The sequence below is a fragment of the Nyctereutes procyonoides genome, unplaced genomic scaffold, assembly GCF_905146905.1.
Source record: "Nyctereutes procyonoides isolate TBG_1078 unplaced genomic scaffold, NYPRO_anot_genome, whole genome shotgun sequence".
Classification (NCBI taxonomy): Eukaryota; Metazoa; Chordata; class Mammalia; order Carnivora; family Canidae; genus Nyctereutes; species Nyctereutes procyonoides.
Window position 1 is genome coordinate 16249971 of NW_026575037.1, and position 24320 is coordinate 16274290.

The window sequence follows — 24320 nt, forward strand, 5'->3', positions numbered from 1 at the left end:
CACAGGAGGAGGGAGAAGTAGGCTCCATTCAAGGAGCCCGACGCGGGACTTGATCGATCCCGGGACTCCAGGATCGCGCCCTGGGCCAAAGGCAGGCGCTAAACCGCTGAGCCACCCAGAGATCCCCTGGAATTTGTTTTTTTAACAAGACCCTCTGCTGACTTATATACACTGACATTTGAAAAGCATTGCAGTTTAACACCTTTCTTGGAGTCACTCTATTTTCCTGCACATGGTTCTCACCTTTGGCTGCACCTCAGAAACATCTAGTGAGCTTTCCAAAAATTCATTTCCCTAGATCCCGGTTCCAGCAATTCTCATTTAAATTACCTGGGTTGGGCCAAATGTGAGGGGAACTTATGAAAAGCTCCCCTGGCAATACTGATGGGCAGCCAGGAATGAGAACCGCCGCTCTGGCTGGGACTGAGGGAGACTTCCAGTTAAATTCAGGTTGAAAGGATCCTCTTTAAGGGGCTGAATTCCAGACCAGAAGAAACCCTGGGTCTCAAGCATCATTCTGAAACGTATAGGCCAGGGGTTGGGTCAGCAAACCATTTTCCGTATAAGGCTAACGGGTATCTCTGTCTTTACATCCATGTGATCTCTGATGCAACTAGGCAATTCTGTCCCTGTAGAATGAACACAGACACAGGAAATGGAGGAGCATAATTGTCTTCCAAGAAACCTTTGTGGACATTGAAATCTGAATTTCATATAATTTTCATATGCTGTAAAATATTCTTTTGATGTTTTTCCAATCATTTAAAAATATATCTAATTCATTCAAGAGTTACACATCTAGCTAATCCAAATATCCGACCCAGTGAAAAGTTTTCTATTTTTAAAAATTTTGGGGCAGTCCTGGTGGCTCAGTGGTTTAGTGCTCCTTCGGCCCAGGGTATGATCCTGGAGACCGGGGATCAAGTCCCATGTCAGGCTCCCTACATGGATCCTGCTTCTCCCTCTGCCTGTGTCTCTGCCTCTCTCTCTGTGTCTCCCATGAATAAATAAAAATCTTAAAAAATATATATAAGCAACAGAAACGAAATCTGGCAAATTTAAGGAAATGAACTTACTGAAGGTTATCGGATAGTTCCTAAAGTCTCCATGAGGACTGAAAAATCAAATTCATGCCACTGAACTAGACGCATAAAGACTATTATTGCCACAGCCACTGGGCATAGACCCTGCAGTGAATACTGCCAATCTTGCCAAGTTGGACTCCAAATTCGCTGCTATACTGGCCACTCTTTTTTTTTTTTTTTAAATTTACGATAGTCACACACACAGAGAGAGAGAGAGAGAGAGAGAGAGAGAGAGACACAGGCAGAGGGAGAAGCAGGCTCCATGCACCGGGAGCCTGACGTGGGATTTGATCCCGGGTCTCCAGGATCGCGCCCTGGGCCAAAGGCAGGCGCCAAACCGCTGCGCCACCCAGGGATCCCTATACTGGCCACTCTTGCCGGAATGGAGTCGAGTCAGTCCAGGCCTCTTCGTTGTCCCTAGTATAATTCAAAATTGAGGGTGGGCCATAATATAATGCCTTGGTTGCAAAGAAGGCTGGAAAGGACTGCCTGGCATTTTCCACTTCTACAAGGTGAGAGATTCTCTCAAGAAAGCAGTTCACATGTGTGATGGCCAAAAAAGACAGTCAAGGCATCCATCCATATGAACCTCAAGACCCCTTCACTCCCCTACTGCTTCCCTCAGTTACTGCCTATCCACTCAAATTCAGAGTTGTTGATTTCAAGTATCCGAAGGATGGCCTTTGAAGAATTTTTTTTTTTTTGGCTTTTGAAGAATGTTAAACTAATGTAGAGATCAACTTGGGAGGCACTATGATATTTGGAAAAAAGTGCTCAAATGGAAATCAGGGGATTATAATTCTATTTTTTAAAAAAGATTTTATTTATTTATTCATGAGTGAGAGACACAGAGAGAGAGAGAGAGAGAGAGGCAAAGAGATAAGCAGGCTCCATGCAGGGAGCCTGACGTGGGACTCAATCCCGGGACTCCAGAATCAGGCCCTGGACTGAAAGTGGCGCTAAACCACTGAGCCACCTGGGCTGTCCAGGGGATTATAATTCTAAATGTATCACACATAAGTTGTGAGCATTTATATAATTCATTTAAATTACTTGGGTTTCAGAAACAATCCACAGAAAGGTCTTGTACAGAGGACATCAGACTTTTAATACTTTTCTTTTTTCTTTTTTTTTGACTTTTAACTTTCTGCTTTTTTTTTTTTTTAAAGATTTTATTTACTTATTAATGAGAGACACAAGGAGAGAGAGAGAGAGAGAGAGGCAGAGACACAGGCAGAGGGAGAAGCAGGCTCCATGCAGGGAGCCCGATGCGGGACTCGATCCCTGGACTCCAGGATCACACCCTGGGCCAAAGGCAGGCACTAAACCGCTGAGCCACCCAGGGATCCCCCACTTTCTGCTTTTATATGCAACGCATGGTTCTCTATATTTATTAAACTATTAACTTGGGAAATGTTATTTGCACCAGTTTTAACATGCAAGGTATAAATACTACTCAGGTTGTTCATGTATTATAAGGATGCTCACCAAATAAGTCGTTGTTTTTGGACATGAGCTTGCTATGGAATTAGCCAAAAATAAGGAGGGCCTACTGGAGGTTTTTGCCTGGAGCCTCATGTTTAAGCTTGTAACACTGATAATCCCTAAATTATCTAATTTTGGGATCCCGGGGTGGCTCAGCAGTTTGGCGCCTGCCTTCAGCCCAGGTTGTGATCCTGGAGTCCTGGGATGGGGTCCTGCATCAGGCTCCCTGCATGGAGCCTGCTTCTCTCTCTGCCTCTGTCTCTGCCTCTGTGTGTCTCTCATGAAAAAAATAAATAAAAAATCTAATTTATTTCCACTCTATCTTTTTGAGTGACTTTGTAATTATTAGCACAGACTGTCATAATTTTATTTTTATTCTTTTTTTTTAAGATTTTATTTATTTTTTCATGAGAGACACAGAAAGAAAGGGGCAGAGATACAGACAGAGGGAGAAGCAGGCTCCATGCAGGGAGCCCGATGTGGGACTCGATCCCAGGTCTCCAGGATCAGGCCCTGGACTGAAGGCGGCGCTAAACCGCTGAGCCACCAGGGCTGCCCCAGACTGTCATAATTTTAAAAGGACAGTGAAGAAAAAAGAAAATAAAAAGAACAACCAAAAAAAAAAAAAAAAAAAAAAAAAAAAGAACAGTGAGATTTGCTTGTGATTGGAAAGTTAAAAGTCTAAAAAGCACAGAACAGTTCTGGAAACCCTTTGTAAGTTAGATCCTGTAAATGAAATGTCAATTCATGCATGTCACTCCAAAATATTCAATCAAAAGCTCCAAAGAAAGGGCAAATAAAAAAATTCAACTCTGAAGTATGAACGTAGCTCAAGCACCCAAAAACAAGACTCTTCTTTATGTTAAGTTTAGAAGAAGTATCTGGGAGACAGGAAGGAAACGTGACAGCAAGAGATCAGTGGAGGATTATGAACTAGTAGGCAGGAGACAGAACTAGGAGCAAGGTGATCAAATGAGCCCTTGGTTACGTAACAACAAAAGAAAAGAGTTGATATTCATTTTTATTTTTCAATTTATATTTATTTATATTTTTTAAGATCTTATTTATTTATTCATGAGAGACAGAGAGAAAGAGAGGCAGAGACAGGCAGAGGGAGAAGCAGGCTCCATGCAAGGAGCCCGACATGGGACTCGATCCCGGACTCCAGGGTCAGGCCCTGGGCTGAAGCAGGCGCTAAACCGCTGAGCCACCTGGGCTGCCCTCAATTTATTTATTTATTTAAAAAAGATTTTATTTATTCATGAGAGACACAGAGAGGGAGAGGCAGAGACACAGGCAGAGGAAGAAGCAGGCTCTTCATAAGGAGCCTGATGTGGGACTGGATCCCGGACCCCAAGATCATGCCCTGAGCCAAAGGCAGATGCTCAACTGTTGAGCCACCCAGGTGTCCCTGGAGCCAAGGTTTTTAAAACTTAAAAATACAAAATATCACTGCATGCAAAAATAGATACATTTTAATAAAGCTATGTAGATTTTAAACATGCGACAAAATTCAGACTAGAACTTAAACTCAGTTTATTATTACCTAAACCTTGGGGCTTGGCATTTAACAATGATCGCACAAACCACTGGCCTCATAAGTCAAAATCTAGGATTGATACAAAAACCTATACATTTTCCTCTTAAGAAGCACTTCAAAGTACTAACAACTCAGTTTTACAAATCCAGAAAATAGATCTCTGACAGTGTAAGAAATGAGATGATTATCTTCTACATAAATCCTATGGTGGTAAAGGATCAAATGTTAGCTGTCCCAGTAGCGCTCATGTCTTACCTGGGGGAGCCTCCTTTGCCAGAAGAAATGGTTTCAGTTCATATGGTGGTTCTACTAAGTGGGGTGAGGTAAGAAGCAGTGGTGTTTCTCAATCTCCTGTTAGGACTCCATTAATTGAAGCACAAGGTAGAATCAGAACCCAGGGTTTCAGGATCCTAGCCTTCTCTAAAATTATAATCTTCATTATCCCTATATAATGGCTTCTTCGGTTCAGACTCTAACTCAGAACATTTCGTTCTCTCAAATGCTGTTCCCTGCAGCAGATTTGATTTTGCAGCTACTTCTGGAGCAGTTGCCGAAGCTTGGGAAACAGTCTCAATGCATTCTGTGTTGTCACTTCTATAACTTCTTCTACTGAGATCCCCTTCACCTGGGCAATATATTCTGCTGAAATGGAAATGTTTTGGGGTTCATTTCGTACCTGAAACAGAACAAAGCAGAAAGTGAATGAGATATGACACTCAAGGGAAGCCATCTTGGAGACCACAGATAAAACAGAACAACGTGAGTTGGTAAAAACCAATGAGTTGGTTTTTGTTGTTTTAATGTAATGTGAGGGGAGGCAAGCAGGAAAGGCAGAGAAGGCCCTGAACTTCAGCTTAAGAGCTACAGCCACAATGCTGTAAGTCAGTATTTCTCTTGAGAAGAGCCCTGGCATATTACCATTGAAGTTCTGGCACCTAGCATATGAAGCAGCCTGCAGGTGGTGACACTTGGTGATCTGCCTGCCTGACCTGATGGATTTTTTTTTTTTTTTAGATTTTATTTATTTATTTGAGAGAAAGAGAGAGAGAGAGAGAGAGAACACAAGCAGAGGGAAAGGGAGAGGGAGAAGCAGATTCCCCATTCAGCAAGGAGTCCAACAAGGGACTCAATCTCACAATCCTGAGATCATGACCCGAGCTGAAGGCAAACACTTAACCGACTAAGCCAGCCAGATGCCTCCAGAGACAGGATTTGAACCCAGGTCTTTCTGACTTAGACACAGAGCTTTTTTAGTATACTGTCCTGGCTCTCATTATATGTAAATTAAGACCTGGCCAATATCTGGTAATATTTGCTGGAGCACAACAGCTATATGATGAATAAAACCTCTTAACCAAGCTTTAAAATAGGATTCCACTGTATTTACACTGCAATGAGAGACACACAGCTAAACTGAAAATAGCTCAAAAGAAAGATACAATCTAAATAATGCAGGAATTAGATAATCACTTACCTGTTTTTCTGGTCCTAGTGCAGGTGAATCTGTTTCTAAGCAAATTGAAGTTAAAGGCAACTGTTTCACAAGTTTCTGCTTCTTAGAGAAAAGAGAAAGCCAGTCAGTTTAAAACATGAGACATAAAGATAAAAAAAGTTGCGTTAAACCCATGTACCAACGCAAACTACTCTGTAGGAACCTAAAATTCATGCTTTCATATTCAATTGACTACATACGTTACTAAATGCTCACCGCAATACATGTAGTTGCCATCTGTCACCATAAAAGATTATTACAGTACTACTGAATATATTCCCTATGCTGTACTTTTCAACACCATAACTTATTTTGTAACTGAAAAGTTTGTACCTCTTAATAACCCCCTTCACCTATTTTGCCCATTTCCTCACCCTCTTTCCTCTGGCAACCACCACTTTGTTCTCTTATGAGTCTGTTTTATTTTGTTTGTTCATTTGTTTTGTTTTTTAGATTCCACATATAAGTAAAATCATATGATACTTGATTCACTTAGCATAATACTCTTTTGGTCCACCCATTTTGTTGCAAATAGCAATATTTCATTCTTTTTTATGTCTGAATACTAAAGCATTGTTTATAACAGTGAAAAACTAGAAATGACTTAACCTTTGCTTCAGATAATGATTAAATAAATTATGTTACATCCACATTGTGGAGTATTATGCAATCACTTTATTTTTTAAAAAAAATTTTTAAAAATATTTTTATGTATTTATTCAAAAGACACACACACACAGAGAGAGAGAGAGAGAGGGGGGCAGAGACACAGGCAGAGGGAGAAGCAGGCTCCATGCAGGGAGCCTGACATGGGACTCCATCCTGGGTCTCCAGGATCTTGCCCTGGGCCGAAGCAGGCTCTAAACCGCTGAGCCACCCAGGGGTCCCTATGCAATCACTTCAAAGATGAGGTGGATCCATACTTAGAGACACAAGCAGATATCCACAAGTTCTCGTAAGTATTTGGAAATTGAGCAAAACACTTTGAAATAATCACTATGGTCAGAGAGGAAGTCATAAGTTAAATTAGAAAATATTTCAAACTGAAAGAAAGTGAAAATATACCATCAATCAAAAATCTGTGGATTCTAACTACTAGAACTGGCTAGAGCTAATGCAACTATAGCATTAAAGGTTTACATTAGAAAATAAGAAAGATTTATTTTTAAAGATTTTATGTATTTATTTGAGAGAGAGACAGAGTGAGAGAGGGCATGAGTGGGGGGAGGTGCAGAGGGAGAGGGAAAAGCTGACTCTCCAGTGAGCAGGAACCCGGACCAACTGTTGGGCCCAATCTCAGGGCTCGATCCCAGGACCTGAGCTGAAGGCAGCTGCTTAACTGACAGAGCCATCCAGGCGCCCCTCAAAATAGAAAAGACTTTTTTTTTTTTTTAAAGATTGTATTTATTTATTTTGAGAGAGAGTGAGCTTGCCAGGGGAGTAGGGGTGTGTATCCCCACATAGGGCTTGATCCCAGGATGCTGAGATCATGATCTAAGTTGAAGGCAGATGCTCAACTGAGCCATCCAAGCACCCCAAAAAAGATTTTAAATAAATAACCTAGGGCAGCCCCGGGTGGCTCAGCAGTTTAGTGCCGTCTTCAGCTCAGGGTGTGATCCCTGGAGACCTGGGAGTCCCACTTCGGGTTCCCTGCATAGAGCCTGCTTCTCCCTCTGCCTGTGTCTCTGCCACTCTCTCACTCTCTCTCATGAATAAATAAATAAAAAAAATAATCTAAAGTTCTACCTTAAACTATAAAATGAAACTATAAAAAGGATAATATACAGACACACCTTGTTTCACTGCGTTTCAAAGATACTGATGTGTTTCTCTGTTTTGTTTTACAAATTGAAGGTTTGTGGCAACCCTGAATTGAGCAAGTCTGTGGGCACCATTTTTCCAACAGCATTTGCTCATTTCCTGTCTCTTTATCACATTTTAGTAATTCTTGCAATATTTCAAATGTTTTAATTGTTACTCTATTTGTTATGCTGATCCATAATCAGTGATCTTTGATGCTGCTACTGTGATTGTTTTGTAGCACCATGAACTGCGCCCATAAAAGATGGTAAACTTTTTTTAAAAAACATTTTATTTATTTATTCATAGAGACACACACAGAGAGAGAGGCAGAGACACAGGCAGAGGGAGAAGCAGGCTCCTTGCAGGGAGCCTGATGTGGAACTCGATCCCGGGTCTCCAGGATCACACCCTGGGCTGGAGGCGGCGCTAGACCCGCTGAGCCACCAGAGCTGCCCCAAGATGGTAAATTTAATGGATAAAAATTGAGTGTGTTCTGACTGTTCCATCCACCAGCCATTTCCTTGTCTCTCTCCCTTTCCTACTAAGACACACAATACTGAAATTAAGCCAACTAATAACACTACGATGGCCTCTAAATGTTCAAGGGAAAGGAAGAATCATATATATCTCATTTTGAATCAAAAGCTAGAAATGATTAAGCCTGGTTAAAAAAAAAAAACAAGATAAGCTGTAAGTGAGACCTCTTGGGCCAGTTTGCTGCGTTGTGAATACAAAGAAGTTCTTGAAGGAAATGAAAAGAGCTGCTTCAGTGATCAAACAGACAATAAAGCAAAACAGCTTTATTACTGATATGGAGAAAGTCTGAATGGTCTGGAATGAAGATCAAACCAGCCACAACCTTCCCTTAAGCCAAAGCCCAATCCAGAACAAAGTCCTTCAACTCTATGCAGGCTGAGAGAGGTGAGGAAGCTACAGAAGAAGAGCTTGAAGCTAGCAGAGGTTGGTTCATGAGATTTACAGAAAGAAGCCATCTCCATAACATCAAAGTGCAACGTGGGACAGCAAGTGCTGATGTAGTAGCTGCACCAAGTTACCCAGAAGATCTAGCTAAGAGAATTCATGAAGGTGGCTATGCTAAACAACACATTTTCAATGTAGACAGAACCACTTTATTGGATGAAAATGCCATCTAGGACTTTCATACCTAAAGAGAAAAAGTCTATGTCCGCCTTGAAAACTTCAAAGGGGAAGCTGACTCTCTTGTTAGGTGCTAATGCAGCTGGTTGACTTTAAGCTGATGCCAATGTTTACTCACCATTCCAAAACTCCTAGGGCCCTTACAAATAATGCTAAACTTATTATGCTTGTGTTCTATAATTGGAACAATAAAGCTCGGATGCAGCCACATCTGTTTACAATATGATTTGATAAATATTAAGTCCCCTGTTCAGACAAAAAAAATTCCTTCGAAATTATTACTGCTCATTGACAACACGCCTAGTCATCCAAGGGCGCTGACTGAGATGTATAGAGAGTAACATTGTTTTTGTGCTTGCTAACACAACATCCATTCTGCAGTCTGTAGATCAAGGAATAACCTCGACTTTCAAGTCTTATTGTGAGAAATACATTTTGTGAGGCTACAGTTAGTATCACATAGATAGTGTTTTCTCGGATGGATCTGGGCAAAGTAAACTGAAAACCTTCTGGAAACGATTTGCCATTCTAGATGCCATTAGGAACATTTGTAAGTCACAGGAAGAGGTCCAAATATCAACAGTAACAGGAGTTTGGAAGAGGTGATTCCAACTCTCCTAGACTTAGAAGGGTTCAAGACTTCAGTCAGGAAAGTAACTACAGATGTGGTAGAAATAGTAAGAGAACTGGATTAAGAAGTGGAGCCTGGAGCAGCCCAGGTGGCTCAGTGGTCTAGCGCCGCCTTCAGCCCAGGGTGTGATCCTGGAGACCCAGGATCGAATCCCACATCAGGCTTCCGGCATGGAGCCTGTTTCTCCCTCTGCCTGTGTCTCTGCCTCTCTCTCTCTCTCTCTCTCTCTCTCTCTCTCTCTCAGTGTCTCTCATGAATAAACAAAATCTTAAAAAAAAAAAAGTGGAACCTGAAGATGTGAATAAACTGTTGCAATTTCACAATAAAACTTGAACAAATGAGATGTCATTTCCTATGTGTGTGCAAAGAAAGTAGTTTCTTGAGATACAGTCTACTCCTGGTGAAGATGCAGTGAAGATTGTTGAAATAACAACAAAATATTTAGAATATTATATAAACTTAGTTGATAAAGCAGTGACAGGGTTTAAAAGGACTGACTCCAATTTTGAATGTTCTGTGGCCAAAATGCTATCAAGGAGCATCACATGCTACAGAGAAATCATTCATGAAAGGAAGAGTCGGGCAGCCCCGGTGGCACAGCGGTTTAGCGCCGCCTGCAGCCCAGAGCGTGATCTGGAGACCCTGGATCGAGTCCCACCTCAGGCTCTCTGCATGGAGCCTGCTTCTCCCTCTGCCTGTGTCTCTGCCTCTCTCTCTCTCTCTCTCTCTGCATCTCTATGAATAAATAAATAAAATCTTAAAAAAAAAAAAAAAGAAAGGAAGAGTCAATGGATGCTGCAAACTTCATCGTTGTCTTATTTTAAGAAATTGCCCCCAAAAGGGATCCCTGGGTGGCGCAGCGGTTTGGCGCCTGCCTTTGGCCCAGGGCGCGATCCTGGAGACCCGGGATCGAATCCCACGTCAGGCTCCCGGTGCATGGAGCCTGCTTCTCCCTCTGCCTCTCTCTCTCTCTCTCTCTATCATAAAAAAAAAAAAAATAAATAAAAAAAAAAATAAATAAAAAAAAAAAAAAGAAATTGCCCCCAGGGATCCCTGGGTGGCGCAGCGGTTTGGCGCCTGCCTTTGGCCCAGGGCACGATCCTGGAGACCCGGGATCGAATCCCACATCGGGCTCCCGGTGCATGGAGCCTGCTTCTCCCTCTGCCTGTGTCTCTGCTTCTCTCTCTCTCTCTGTGACTATCATAAATAAATGAAAATTAAAAAAAAAAAAAAAAAAGAAATTGCCCCCCAAAAAAAGAAAGAAAAAAAAGAAATCGCCACAGCCACCCTAGTTTTCAACCACCACCCTGAACAGTCAGCAACCATCAGCATTGAGGCATGACATCCACCAGCAAAAAGATTATGATTCACTGAAAACTCAGATGATGGTTAGCATTTTTTAATAATAAAATACATGTATTTATTTAAAATTATCTATTTATTTGAGTGAGAGTGAGCACATACCAGCTGAGAGGGGCAGACGGAGAGAGAGAAAGAATGTGAAGCAGACTCAGTACTAGTATGGAGCCCCAAAAAGGGCCAGATCCCATGACCATGAGACCATGACCTGACTGAAATCAAGAGTTGGGGGCAGCCCTGGTGGCGCCGTGGTTTGATGCCACCTGCAGCCTGGGGTGTGATCCTGGAGACCTGGGATCGAGTCCCACATCGGGCTCCTTGCATGGAGCCTGCTTCTCCCTCTGCCTGTGTCTCTGCCTCTCTCTCTCTCTCTCTGTGTCTCTCATGAATAAATAAATAAAATCTTAAAAAAAAAAAGAGAGAAATCAAAAGTTGGGACACTTAACTGACTGAGCCACCTAGCGCCCCACAATAAAAACTTTTAAATTAAGGTATGTACATTATTTTTTTAGACACAGTGCTATCGCACACTTTAATAGACTACAGTATAGGTATGCACTGGGAAACCAAAAAACTCATCTGATTTGCTTTATGGTGATATTTGCTTTGTTGCAGCACTGTGGAACTGAACTCGTACCATCACTGAGGTATGTCTGGATCATGACCAAGCAGAATTTACCCAAAAAATATAAGGTTGGTTCAACATTAGAAAATCAATCAATACAGTTTACAGGCCAAGAAAGTAAAACAAATATGATAATCTCAGTAGAGGCAGAACAAACATTTGACAAACAAAAAATGGAAATTAGGTTGATAGAAATAAAGTTTCTTTAAAAAGAGCCTGGGTGGCTCAGTGGTTGAGCATCTGCCTTTGGCTCAGGACATGATCCTAGTCTAGGGACAGAGTCCCACATCGGACTCCCAGGAGGAAGCCTGCTTCTCCTGCCTCTCTCTATGTCTCTGTCTCTCTCTCTCTGTGTCTCTCATGAATAAATAAAATCTTAAAATAAATAAATAAAAAGAAAAAAAAACTTGACAACATCCAATATATATTTTTTTAAGATTTACTTATTTGAAAGAGAGAGGGACAGTGTGAGTGGGAGGGGAAGAGGAAGAAGGAGAGAGAGAGAGAGAAGCTTTTTATTTCTTTATTTTTTTTGAGAGAGAGAATCTTCAGCAGACTCCCTGCTGAGCACAGAACCTGATGCAGGGCTCAATCCCACCACCTGGAGACCATGACCTAAGCTGAAACCAAAAGTTGGATGCTTAACCAACTGAGCCACCTAGGCCCCCCATATAATTTGTCTTTTTTGTTGGTGAGCTGTAATAGTGTTTTATAAATTCTGGATACTAGACTCTTAATCAGATATAATTTGCAAATGCCTTTTCTCATTCTGTGGGTTATCTTTTCATTTTCTTGATAGTGTCTTTGAAGCATAAAAGTTCAAAAGATGGGGATGCTTGGGTGGCTCAGCAGTTGAGCGTCTGCCTTTGGCTTAGGGTGTGATCCCAGAGTTCAGGGATCGATTCCCACATTGGGCTCTCTGTGGGGAGCCTACTTCTACCTCTACCTGTGTCTCTGCCTTCTGTGTCTCAAGTAAATAAGTAAGTAAGTAAGTAAATAAATAAATAAAATCTTTAAAAAAATTAAAGTTGAAAAGTTGTTTTATTGTGGAAGTTTTAAGTTTTGAAGATGTCCAATTTACCTATTTTTTTTCTTTGGTTGCTTGTGCTTTTGATATATCTAAGAAGCCACTGCCTATTTCAAGGTTACAATATTTCGATCTGTTTTCTTCTAATAGTTTTATAAATTTTAGCTCTTATATTTAGGTCTTTGATCCATTTTTGAGTCAATTTTCATGTAAGTGTGAGGTAGGGACCTATGATTAATTTTTGTAATGTAACTGGAATAGTATTACAAGTGTGTAACATAAGCTCATACTTGTATTTCACAAAGCATACAATGAGGCTTAGTTAAGCAATAACTTACCTGTCCACTTCTTATAACAGAAGGAGGAATTGAGAAGAAGTACCCAGCTTTTACTCCTTCCATGGCTACAGATGGCCGACCATCAAATGCATGCAGAAGCACTTTGTCAGCACCTATTTAAAGAAAAAAATCTTTAAAAAAAAAGAAAAAAAACTTATACCATCAAACCTTTTCTAAAAGTTTATAAACTGTCAAATTATTGTTCCTACTAGGTTTTTAAGCAGTGAATTATCCTTAATAATAATGCTAGTGGGGCAGCCCCGGTGGCTCAGCGGTTTAGTGCCGCCTTCAGCCTAGGGAGTGATCCTGGAGACCCGGGATTGAGTCCCACGTCAGGCTCCCTGCGTGGAGCCTGTTTCTCCCTCTGCCTATGTCTCTGCCTCTCTCTCTCTGTGTCTCTCATGAATAAATAAATAAAATCTTAAAAAAAATAATAATGCTAGTGAAAGAAGAAACAGGATGCTCAATGACTCAGAGACTCAATAATCAGGGCTGGCTTCACAGTTACCTCCAGTTCTTACCGGATAGCTGCTCAGTAATCATAAAAATCATATTCTCAAGTAATTCCAGTGATTCTCATCACTGAGAAACACGCTGCTTTCTAGTTGCAATTACATTTACTTTACTATTTGATACTGTTTTTTTCAAATGGTAAGTGTGATCATTAATGGGTTACAGTCATAAATGAATTATGAAATCAATTTAGTGGGTCACTACCTACCAGCATATACTTACATGTATGTGTGTCTGCATATATGTATGTGCACATATTTATATATGCCTATCTGAACATACACATAGATAATACTGCTTCTCAAACTTGGTCAGATTTCTTTTTTTTTTTTTTAATTTTTATTTATTTATGATAGTCACAGAGAGAGAGAGAGAGAGAGAGAGAGAGGCAGAGACATAGGCAGAGGGAGAAGCAGGCTCCATGCACCGGGAGCCCGATGTGGGATTCGATCCCGGGTCTCCAGGATCGTGCCCTGGGCCAAAGGCAGGCGCCAAACCGCTGTGCCACCCAGGGATCCCTTGGTCAGATTTCTGTATGTATATATACTAAGTCTCAAAATAACCTCTTAGTACCAAAAACAATACATATGTGTATATATTGCAACTCAAAGTATATTTCTTACTGTGGACGACACTTTAAAAAGTCTGAAAAGTAATAAGATAGGTTTTTACTTTAGAGCAACTGATCAAGATGACTATATTTTAGGTATGATGGCCACAACTTGCATAATAACATTTTCTGAAGCAGCAGCCAGAAAACATGCAAGACAGTAAGTAACCCATCTCTGGTTTGTTTTTTCCTCCCATTAATCAGGTGGTTAAGCTGATTAAAAAATTGGAGCTGTTGGGACACCTGGGTGACTCAGAGGGTTAGCATCTGCCTTCAGCCCACAGCGTGATCCTGGAGTCCTGAGATCGAGTCCCACATCTGGTTCTCTGCATGAAGCCTGCTTGTCTCTCTGCTTGTGTCTCTGCCTCTCTCTCTGTGTCCCTCATGAATAAATAAAATCTTAAAAAAATAAAAATAAATTGACAGCTCCGATTTTTTTTAAAGATTTTATTTATTTATTCATGAGAGAGACATACAGAGAGGCAGAGACACAGGCAGAGGGAGGAGAAGCAGGCTCCATGCAGGAGCCCAACGCAGGACTCCATCCTGTAACTCTGGGATCACACCCCGAGCAACCAGGTGTCCCTATTTTTTTATTTTTATTTAATTTTTTAAAAATGAGTTTTGTTTTGTTTTTAGATTTTGTTTATTTATTCATGAAAGATACACAGAGAGAAAGGCAGAGACATAGGCAGAGGGAGATGCAGGTTCCATGCAGGAAGCCAATGTGGGACTCGATCCCTGAACTCCAGGATCACACCATGAGTGGAAGGTAGAAGTGCTTAAGTGCTGAGCCACCCAGGCGCCCGGAGCTGTTGATTTTTAAATTAAGGAATACAAATTATTTGATCCAATTTTTCATTTGCTTTATGCTGGCCTTCTAAATATCATCAAAACACTTGAAAGTAGGCTGACTTACAAAATCACCTTAGTTGATTTACACCTCCACCCTTGCCCCACTCCCTTCCCTTTGAGAAATCGAAATGAAACATGGTTTATTCTATGAGAAAATGGAATGGAACCATCAAACTTAAATATTAGGCCCATTCTTTTCAGAACCTAAATACCTTGCTCATTTAAGAGGCTGATGGTGGGTCTTCCAGCAGAGCGTGAGTGAACATTTCTGTTTAACAACAAAAAAATTCCTTTTAGATTCTTAATCTGAAAGCATTATTTCTGTTCTACTAAAGTAATTCAGAGAAAAAGAAATGCAGAGCTCCATATTAGGAGAACCATTAATTTGTTCTATAGCTATTAATATAAAAAGAAGATTGATAATTAACCTACAAAGGCAAATTTAATCTCTTGGCTAACTGGACCTGTTGGATTAGGACTTGTCGTTGCTCTTCCTTCTGCTCATCAGTGCCAGCAAATCTGGGGGAGAAATCTAGTCCCACCTGTAGTAGAAAAATATAACAGATTTACATGTTTATGGCTCAATAAATTCAAAAGACATACTATGGAGCAGTGCTGTCCTAGAGAAATATGATAGGAGCCATACATGCATGCCACATATATAACTTTATATTTTCTAGTAGCCACATTAAAAACACTAATAAGAATCAGGTGAAATTAATTTTAATGATGTATTTTATTTAATCCATACATCCAAATCATCATTATTATTATATAGTAATATTATTTCAACACAAAATCAATATAAAAATGATTGCATTATTTATTTTCTCTTTTTTTTTATTTTCTCTTTTTTTTGGGTACTAAGACTTTGAAATCCTGTGTGTTTTATATTTATAGCATATCTCATTTTGGACCAGTCACATTTCAAGTGCTGAACAGCTGTATGTGGTTACTACATTGGACAGTGAAGATTATAAATGACTGTTTTCTTTGATACTATTTTGGCAGATATTGCTATAGTCTATATTCTAAATTTAAGTGTTGTATTTGATTAAAAGTGGAGTTTATTATAAGTGATAAAAATGTTTCACAACTGTATATTAAATAAAAAATGTTTATTATAAATTCTAGCCTATTTTTTTTTAAAAATATTTAATTTATTTATTAGGTAAGCATTATGTCCAGTGTGGGGTTGCAACTTAGAACCCTGAGATCAAGAGTCACATGCTCCACCAACTAAGCCAGCCAGGCGCCCCAACAAATTCTAGCCTATTTTTTTTTTTTTTTTAAAGATTTTATTTACTTAACGTGAGAAACAGAGAGAGAGAGAGAGAGGCAGAGACACGGGCAGAGGGAGAAGCAGGCTCCATGCATGGAGCCTGACGTGGGACTCGATTCTGGGTCCCCAGGATCACGCCCTGGGCTGAAGGCGGTGCTAAACTGCTGAGCCACTCAGGCTGCCCATGCCTACTTAGTGTATGTTTGTACATACTATGTTAACCAACTACAGAGATGACTCTATTTAAGAAAAGGAAAAAAAAAAGAACAAAGTACACAGAAATGCTAATAAAGTAGTTTTCTTCCATTAACATAAGTCTATGGTGGGGCTTTCTATTTTTTGTCTCCAAGTGCTTTTGCTTATTGAGGAAATACTGACAAATTATTATCCAGCTAAATGAGGTGAATATAATTATCTAAGTCAGTTATAATCACCAAGAGTGAACTGAAGATTATATTTATATATCATATGAAAGTCTAGATTAGAAGTCATTTGATCAGCTATTTGATGTTACCTCTCCAATTGCCAACAATTGATCCTTATAATTCTCCATAATGGGCAAAGCTACATCCAAATCCTGGGAGAAAAAAAAAGTAAATTTGTTTAAACAGAAGGGTAAGGGAACTGATACTATAGATAACACTTTTATATGCCAGGCCTTATACTATACTGGATCCTTTACGTACATTCAATACCTTTAACCAGCTGAAGAAGTAGTGATAGTCATCCTTCTGTAACAGTGAGTCCTATTTGGAAATTTGAGTAGAAACATCTCATATGGACCCCTGGGGGGCTCAGTGGTTGAGTGTCTGCCTTCGGCTCAGGGTGTGATTCCAGGTCTGGGGATCAAGTCCTGCACTGGGCTCCCTGTGAGGAGCCTGCTTCTCCCTCTTGCCTATGTTTCTGTCTCTCTCTCTGTGTGTCTCTCATGAATAAATAAAATCTTCAAAAAAAAAAAAAAAAAGAGAAGTCCCACTTAAACACTACCTAATATTTAGGAGGAATTTCCTAACATGTAGGACTGATTTGGATTTCCTCCTGGAATAGGTGACCAAGAGAAAAGAAAGCCAACAGGTAGTCACCTTTGTAACTCAGCTTTCTGGGAGTGCACTGTGTTATGTCCTCCTCTTAGGATGCTAATGGTTTTTAAGTTTTTTAATAGCCATAATCTCATACATCCTCTTCACTATTTTCACTGATTTCTTTTGTCTTTATAATCCTGCTTAGCCTATTTTTGTCCTAACAATTCAAGAGTATAAACATTAATTATCACAAATATGCTTGTTTGTCAACTATTGAAGTAACTACCATTAGTTTCAGTAACTACCATGATATTACTATTTCCACTTAAAGAGAATTCACTTTGTGAGGGTTCCCTTGTAAGATAAGGCAAAGACAAATATATGGAAAGTTTGCTGCTAGGTATCTTTTAAACTACTTTGAGGGTTTTAGTCTTAGGATATGTAAATTGCTAAGAATGTCTACTGCGGATAATCAGAACAAAGAAGAATTAAGAAAAAGGAAGTAAAACAGAAGCAGCAGGAGATTTTATAATTATGCTTCTGGACACAGAAAAACCAACATCCACAATCCCTATCACATTATCTTTCGTCTTTAAAGCACTGAGTACTCTCTAAAGTTTACCTGTTCCTGTAACTAATTGTTGATTGTCTGTCTGCCCCCAACTAGAATCTAGCTTCCATGGGAGGGATTTCCCTCTATAGTGCTTAGAGCAGTGCTTAGAATTCAGTAGGCGCTCATTAAACACTTGCTGGCTGACTATTCATTCATGAGAGACACAGAGAGGCAGAGACACAGGCAGAGGGAGAAGCAGGCTCCATGCAGGGAACCCGACGTGGGACTCGATTCCAGGTCTCCAGGATCACACCCTGAGCCAAAGGCAGATGCTAAACCTCTGAGGCGCCCAGGGATCCCCTTGCTGACTAACTAAATGAATGCCTATTCATATAAATCTCTATATAAATGAAAGAAATGCTGTCTTGCTATGATCCCCAACATTTTGAGAACCATATCTCTCCGGCAATTTAGCTAATTTTATCATATTAGGAGAATAATTCAGGAAAACTATCAGGACAAATATTTATTTTTACCTGAAGTGAATTAAAAGCACTTTTGTTTCAAAATAGAGCTACCTGGAGTATTCTAATGTATGAATACAGATTCATTTTTATAAAATATGAAAGATCTTGTATTTTAATTTATTCATAGGCAACAAAAAGTCTTCACTTCTTCCAAATGGGGGTTGGCTATCAATCCCATTTTGTAATAAAGTCTTAAGAAACTGTATCTTCCTGATTCTGAGTCAGGAGGCAAGTCTGAAATATGAGTCATATTGGCTATTATGACTCAGTGAGATCTTATAGGTAGGATTTTTTTTTTCAGAGCCGGTATTAAAGCAGTGCAGTTTAACAGATCAAGAGCATTCCTTTAGAGAGGGTTTAACGTTCAAGAAGATACTGTGTACTTGAACTCATCTGTCCCCTTAGGGTACTACGTCTATACATTTGTATCTTCCTTTTTCTAGATATTTTATCACTTTTTTTTGCCAAAGCAGTATGACAACATGGTAAAAAAAAAATGTGAAAACAAGTGACTCATAATTCTACTTGATCATTACAGCTAATGTTATTTCTTTTTTTTTTAAGGTTTTATTTATTTATTTGAGAGAGAGAGAGAGAGAGAGAGCGCGCACAAGAGAGCATGAGCTGAGGGAGAAGTAGAGGCAGAAGCAGACTACCCGTTGAGCAAGGAGCCCAATGCAGGGCTTGATCCCAGGACCCTGGGATCATGACCTGAGCCACAGGCAGATGCTTAACTGACTGAACCAACCAGGCAACCCAGCTAATGTAATTTCTGTCTTTTTCTCTCTAGTCCTTTCCTCATTGAATATATTTTTACACGGATGTTACAACTAGGGAGTAAACAATTTGGCATCCTGCTTTTCTCTCTGTATTACACTATAAACATTTTCCTCATTGCTACATAAAATAAACCTTATAGTTCTCATTTTCCATACATGTATTCAGTGCATACATATATTTAACACTCTACAAGTTAATTTTTTCCTTTATTTCCGAGCCTTGAGGCTATTTCTGTTTTTTCTCTACTACAAATAATGCTGCAACAAACACCTTTGTGAAAGGTAGTATTTCCTTCTTCTGGATTATTGTCTTAAAATATAATCAGAAAGAGGAGCATTACTGAGTCAAAAGGTATCACTTTTTTTTTTTTAATTTTTATTTATTTATGATAGTCACAGAGAGAGAGAGAGGCAGAGACACAGGCAGAGGGAGAAGCAGGCTCCATGCACCGGGAGCCCGACGTGGGATTCGATCCGGGGTCTCCAGGATCGCGCCCTGGGCCAAAGGCAGGCGCCAAACCGCTGCGCCACCCAGGGATCCCAAAAGGTATCACTTTTTTAATGATTTTTGTTTTATACAACTTTTACCTTTAATGTGACACTTCTTTGGTCTCCTGGTGAAACTCCTTGAACAGGATGAACACCCAAGCATGGCAGGACAAAGCCCTTATACCTAAAAATGTACAACACATTAAGAAAGCAGGAATATTAAAGTACTAGACAATGTTACACTAAAGAACAAACATGAAAGAATTTTTTAGGGCTATGTTGATGTGATTTTCTTTAAAAATGGATGATCTTTGATAGTATAAATATGACCTACTAACTGCAACCTTATTAGCAACTCTTTAAATTCTTGATGAGAAGTAGCACCTTTCTGAAAGCTGCATAATCTTTTCAAATTCTCCTGAATGTTCAGCAACCATCACAAGAGCCATAACATTGGCCTGAAACAAAAATGAACAGAACAGTTAGAATCTCAAACAATCTACATCTAACATAACTGAAGAGAAATTTAAAGTCTTCTGTACTTTAAGTTATTCTTGCTCACTTATACTCCATCAATATAATCATGATGCCTTTCACTGAGTACTTATTATGATTCAGGCACTATGTTCAGTGAATATAAATACTACCTCATTACCTCAATCTACACAAACCCTATGAGGTAGGCATTGCTGTACTTCATCATATAGGTCGGGAAAGAGTTTTGGATGGAGTCAAATAACTTTCTCAAGATCATTATGCCTGTGTAATTCCAGAGCCCATGCTCCTAATTAAAGCTGCCATATTGAATGATGGCTGTGCATGTAATAACGTATTGGCAACCATTTCTATCACTTTAAGGGAAGGCTACAAAATAATAGTTAAATAAAAATTAGTAACTTTTTTTCTGAAACAAATCAAAACGTCTTAGAAAACTTGTAATTTCTCCAAGATCGCTGGAATAATGCTCCTTTAGGAACTGACAGATAGATCAATCTGTTCCATGTAACTGGTAAGCACACTAGCTGTGAGGACATGTTTTGGATTCAGACTATCTTGTCCGTATCATTTTACTAGCAGTGTATCTTCAGGTAAGTAAATCTCTAGGCCTGAATTTCCTTCTCTATCAAATGGGTAATGGTTGGCTATAAAATAGTAGCTTCTTCATACGGATGCTGCCAAACATTAAATGAGATAACGAACAGATAGGGCTTAGCTCAGCCTGGCATATACTATACAGTTAATTAATGCTACTTATTATTAACAAAGCAAGATAAGCATAGTGTATCTAAATTTCAAGCTGTTCTACCTTGAAACTGAGGGCAACTATAGATATTGACTTACTTTCTTGGCTTTCTCCAACACATCATCCAGATCCTAAAATGAGCATAAGTAATGACAATTATTTTAGATGAATAAGTAACTGCTCTTTGGAAGTGTCTATCAACGTAGTCAAGGAGCCATAAAGAATGACAACAATGGCAAGGAACAGTGTGATAGAATGTGAAGACCTACACTGACTCGCTTTGCTTACTCTTCCTTTCTCTCACTAAAATCTGGCTTCTCTTCCTACTCCACTAAAACAGAAACTGTTATTGTAAATTATATAAAGGACATTTCTCTGTCCTCCTCTTACTCTATCCATCAGGAGCAGCATTAAGAAGTCCTCACCCGTTCACTCCTTTCCTGAAATACTTCCCACTCTTGGCTTCTGCAATACCCCTCTCCTGCAAACACCACCCTCCACTGGCTGCTAATTCCAGTCTCCTTAGCTGGCTCTCTCCTCCATCAGATTTCAGGACCCTATGCTCCTCTCTCCCTACACACCCCAGGTGATCTCATCCACAGGTTTTAATACCATCATTATGCTAATGAGTCCCCAGTTTTGATCTCCAGCCTAGAATTCTCTCCTAAGCCCAAGACTGACCTTTAAAAATGAATACAGGGCATTTCCACTTGGATGGATATTAGGCTTAAACGTGTACCAAACACAGCTGTCTCTACAAACCTATTCCTTTTATCTGCCCTCCCAGTCTCAATCTTCCCTCCTCTCAGTAAACAGCACCACCATCCTCCCTACAGCATGATGTCCTTTTTTTCCTTCCCTCTCCACATCCAATTTCTTACCCCATACCATTGAGTCTATCTCTAAAACACACACTGAGGGCAGCCTGGGTGGCTCAGCGGTTTAGCGCCGCCTTTGGCCTAGGGCGTGATCCTGGAGACCTGGGATCGAGTCCCATGTCAGGCTCCATGCAGGGAGCCTCTCCCACTGCTTGTGTCTCTGCCCCCCCCATGAATAAATAAATAAAATATTTTAAAAAAACACACACACACTGAATCCATCGGCTTTTCTCAAACTCCCCTGCAACCACCATCACCTCCTGTCTACATACAGCAAAAGCCTCCAAATTGGTTTTCTAAGGTCTACATTTGCTCTCCAACAGCAAAATGGCTTTTTTTAAAAAAGATTTTATTTATTTATTCATGAGAGAGAACAGAGAGAGAGAGAGAGAGAGAGAGAGAGGCAGAGGGAGAAGCAGGCTCCCTGCAGGGAACCTGCTGCAGGACTGGATTCCAGGACCCTGGGACCATGCCCTGAGCAGAAGGCAGACACTCAACCACTGACTGGGCCACCTAAGGGTCCCAGCAAAATGTTTTTTTTTTTTTTTTTAAGATTTTATTTATTTATTCATGAGAGACACAGAGAGAGAGGCAGAGTCACAGGCAGAGGGAGAAACAGGCTCCATGCAGGGAGCCGGATGCCGGACTTGATCCCGGGTCTCCAGGATCACGCCCTGGACCCAAGGCAGATGCTCAGTCACTGAGCCACCCAGGTGTCCCGCAAAATGGTTTTTAAGCAGAAATCATATCTTGTCGCTCTCCCTTAAGCAAACAAACAGAAAAAAAAACCCTTTACTGGATTCACACTGTCCTTACCTCCCTCACCTATCCCGTGCAAACCTCTAGTCCATGGCTCCCTCTCCAGCTCATCAGGCTCCAGCTAGCCTTTCTGGACCTAGAATGAGCCAAATCCCAGGCTGTCTGGAGTCTGCAAGACACCCACCATCTCGCCCGGCTGGCCCTTCGCCCTTCCAGTTCCAGCTTCGAGGCATACGTCACCGCTGGAGAGGTTTTCCCCCTTGAGAGACTCTGCTCTTCATTGTCTAATACCAGCTCCCGGGTTTCCAGGGCAGCGCGTAAAGCCCTTAGTTTTAAGTCTGATTTTGCGTGTCCTCCTCCGCCTGCTTCTGTCCCCCACGAGGCCCGGAGCGCGCGGTGCGCGGCTAAAGCGCCCGAAAGCACACTTTTCCCGGGAAAAGTGGATGCTCGGCCAGGCCAGGCACCGAGAGGCCGGTGGGGGGTGGGGAAACCCTCTCGGAAACGGGGAGGCCAAATAACGGGCTTCGCTCTTCAGGATCGGAAGGGAACATCGGGACGACCGAGGTCGAGTAGGGAAGTTAGGAGCAAGTCACTCAGGGCCACGAGCTGGGGCCTGGGAGGATGCGAGGCTTGGTGGTCCGAAGGGTAGAGAGAAAAAAATAACCTGGAGGGAAAGGACTGGGGGCCTCCCCGCTCCCGCAGGCCGGGCCTCGCCCTTACATACGCTGTCAAAGTCCGGGGCCGAGAGGTGGCAGTGACAGTCCACCGCCCCCATGGCCGCAGCCACCGCCGCGCTCCACTCTCTCGGGAGCCTCAGCCGGAACGCCGCGGCTGCGGCGGCTCGCGTTTCCGGCCGGACGCGTGTTTCCTCCCCCCCTTCCCCCCACCCGGAGCCCGCCCTTCCGCTCCCAGAGTTCCCGCCCGCGGTTCAAACTGGAAAGATGGCGGGGGCTCCAGTGTCGGGGGTCCCTTCCCGTCCGCGGGACGTGGAGAGAGAGGCGCGGCCGGACGACGGGGCGTCGGTCGCCGCCAGCTCCCGGGAGGACTGCCGGGTGCGCTGCACGTCGAAGCGGGCCGTGACGGAAATGGTAGAACTGTGCGGCCGCTTCGTGGACAAGCTCGGGGACGCGCTGCCGGAGGAGATTCGGGGGCCTGCGCTGCGGGACGTGCAGTGGGTACGGGCGCGTAGCCGTCTCCGGCCTCGTCACCCCCGTCCCCCTGCGCCCGGCTCTGGGCTCACGGAGGCGGCCCGAGAAACGCGGGGTGGTGGTGGGGGAGGCGGAATAGCTGCCGCGGCGTCATCCGGGTCTTAGGAACGGCTCGGACCCGCGCCGGCCGGTGGGAACGTCGAGGGGCGAGCTGAGCCTGTAACCGGAAATTACGGGAAGGGAAAAAAAAATAGGTGCAATTAATGTCATGCTTTATGGAGCCCGCTCTGTCCAAGATGCCGTTTTAATTTGTGATGATAAAAAAAGAAAAAAACACGAACGCGGTCTCCTATGGTTCTTCTGTTCGTGCTAAGCTGCTCGAACCCAGAACCCATCTCCCTTGGGGCTGCCTTTTAAGACCTCGGGAACCTCAGAAAGTGGCTGGCTAGTGGCCCCCCCTACTGGGCAGGGCAGACGCAGACTCTAGCAGGAATTTTCCGGGAAAGGGTAATAATAATAATAATAATAATAATAATAATAATAATAATCCTGGAAGTCAGCCGGGCACCGCGCTAGCGGTTCGGTCTTTCCTTTTTCCCTGTTTTAGGACTTCCTGTAAAGTCCGTGGAGGGGATCCCTGGGTGGTGCAGCGGTTTGGCGCCTGCCTTTGGCCCAGGGCCCGATCCTGGAGACCCGGGATCGAATCCCACATCGGGCTCCTGGTGCATGGAGCCTGCTTCTCCCTCTGCCTGTGTCTCTGCCTCTCTTTCTCTCTCTCTCTGTGACTATCATAAATAAATAAAAATTTAAAAAAATTAAAAAAAAATAAAGTCCGTGGAAACATTTTCCCTACAAGTCTAAAGTGGGTAAGGATGCTGTCTCGGTCAGTAACTTCACCGGCCCTCATAACCTTTTCCCCCTTCCTTACTCACATCTTTTGCAAAGCTCTGAAGAAGCTAGGGTTTGTTTTGTTTTTGTTTTTTTAAGATTTTATTTACTCATTCATGGGAGACACACACAGAGAGAGAGGAACAGACACAGGCAGAGGGAGAAGCAGGCTCCATGCAGGGAGCCCGATGTGGGACTCGATCCCGGGTCTCCAGGATCAGGCCCTGTGCA

General features: G+C 41.8%; 2 protein-coding genes across 8 annotated transcripts in view; one reads left to right on the plus strand and one right to left on the minus strand.

The window, feature by feature from the left end:
* Positions 1–22876, minus strand: TATDN3 (TatD DNase domain containing 3). Of its 6 annotated transcripts, none has more exons than XR_008663649.1 (11): positions 22778–22876; positions 20515–20547; positions 19558–19631; positions 19273–19357; positions 16318–16380; positions 14954–15063; positions 14734–14789; positions 12544–12656; positions 5585–5665; positions 4366–4786; positions 1–629 (listed from the first exon to the last, which is right to left on the minus strand). XR_008663649.1 is itself a non-coding variant. In XM_055319394.1 (11 exons), the coding sequence occupies exons 4-11, from the start codon at positions 19620–19622 to the stop codon at positions 4643–4645; spliced, it is 717 nt and encodes a 238-aa protein (XP_055175369.1). In that variant the 5' UTR covers positions 19623–19631; positions 20515–20547; positions 22111–22189; positions 22778–22825; the 3' UTR covers positions 4090–4642. The 6 variants fall into 6 exon arrangements, 5 of the variants coding, with proteins under 5 accessions (XP_055175369.1, XP_055175365.1, XP_055175364.1 ...); XM_055319394.1 differs by lacking the exon at positions 1–629 and adding an exon at positions 22111–22189 and having other exon boundaries at positions 4090–4786; positions 22778–22825; XM_055319390.1 differs by lacking the exon at positions 1–629 and having other exon boundaries at positions 4090–4786; positions 5585–5662.
* Positions 22877–22981: 105 nt separating this feature from the next.
* NSL1 (NSL1 component of MIS12 kinetochore complex) overlaps positions 22982–24320 on the plus strand; it is a 35136-nt gene continuing 33797 nt past the window's right edge. Inside the window, exon 1 of one of the 2 annotated variants that reach the window (XM_055319387.1) lies at positions 22982–23228. In XM_055319387.1, the coding sequence (XP_055175362.1) occupies positions 22995–23228 (234 nt within the window). In that variant the 5' untranslated portion in view covers positions 22982–22994. The remainder of the gene's footprint in view (positions 23229–24320) is intronic. The other variant, XM_055319388.1, reaches the window with a different exon arrangement.

Bases quoted from the DNA above. Each gene is read 5' to 3' on its own strand.
- TATDN3 (XM_055319389.1), bottom strand. From the start codon at position 22,828: ATGGGGGCGGTGGACTGTCACTGCCACCTCTCGGCCCCGGACTTTGAC. The intron at 20,548-22,777 runs GTATGTAAGGGC...TGCTCATTTTAG, and splicing joins CGGCCCCGGACTTTGACAGC to GATCTGGATGATGTGTTGGA. The intron at 12,657-14,733 runs GTATTTAGGTTC...TTCTTTAAATAG, and splicing joins CAGCCTCTTAAATGAGCAAG to GTGCTGACAAAGTGCTTCTG.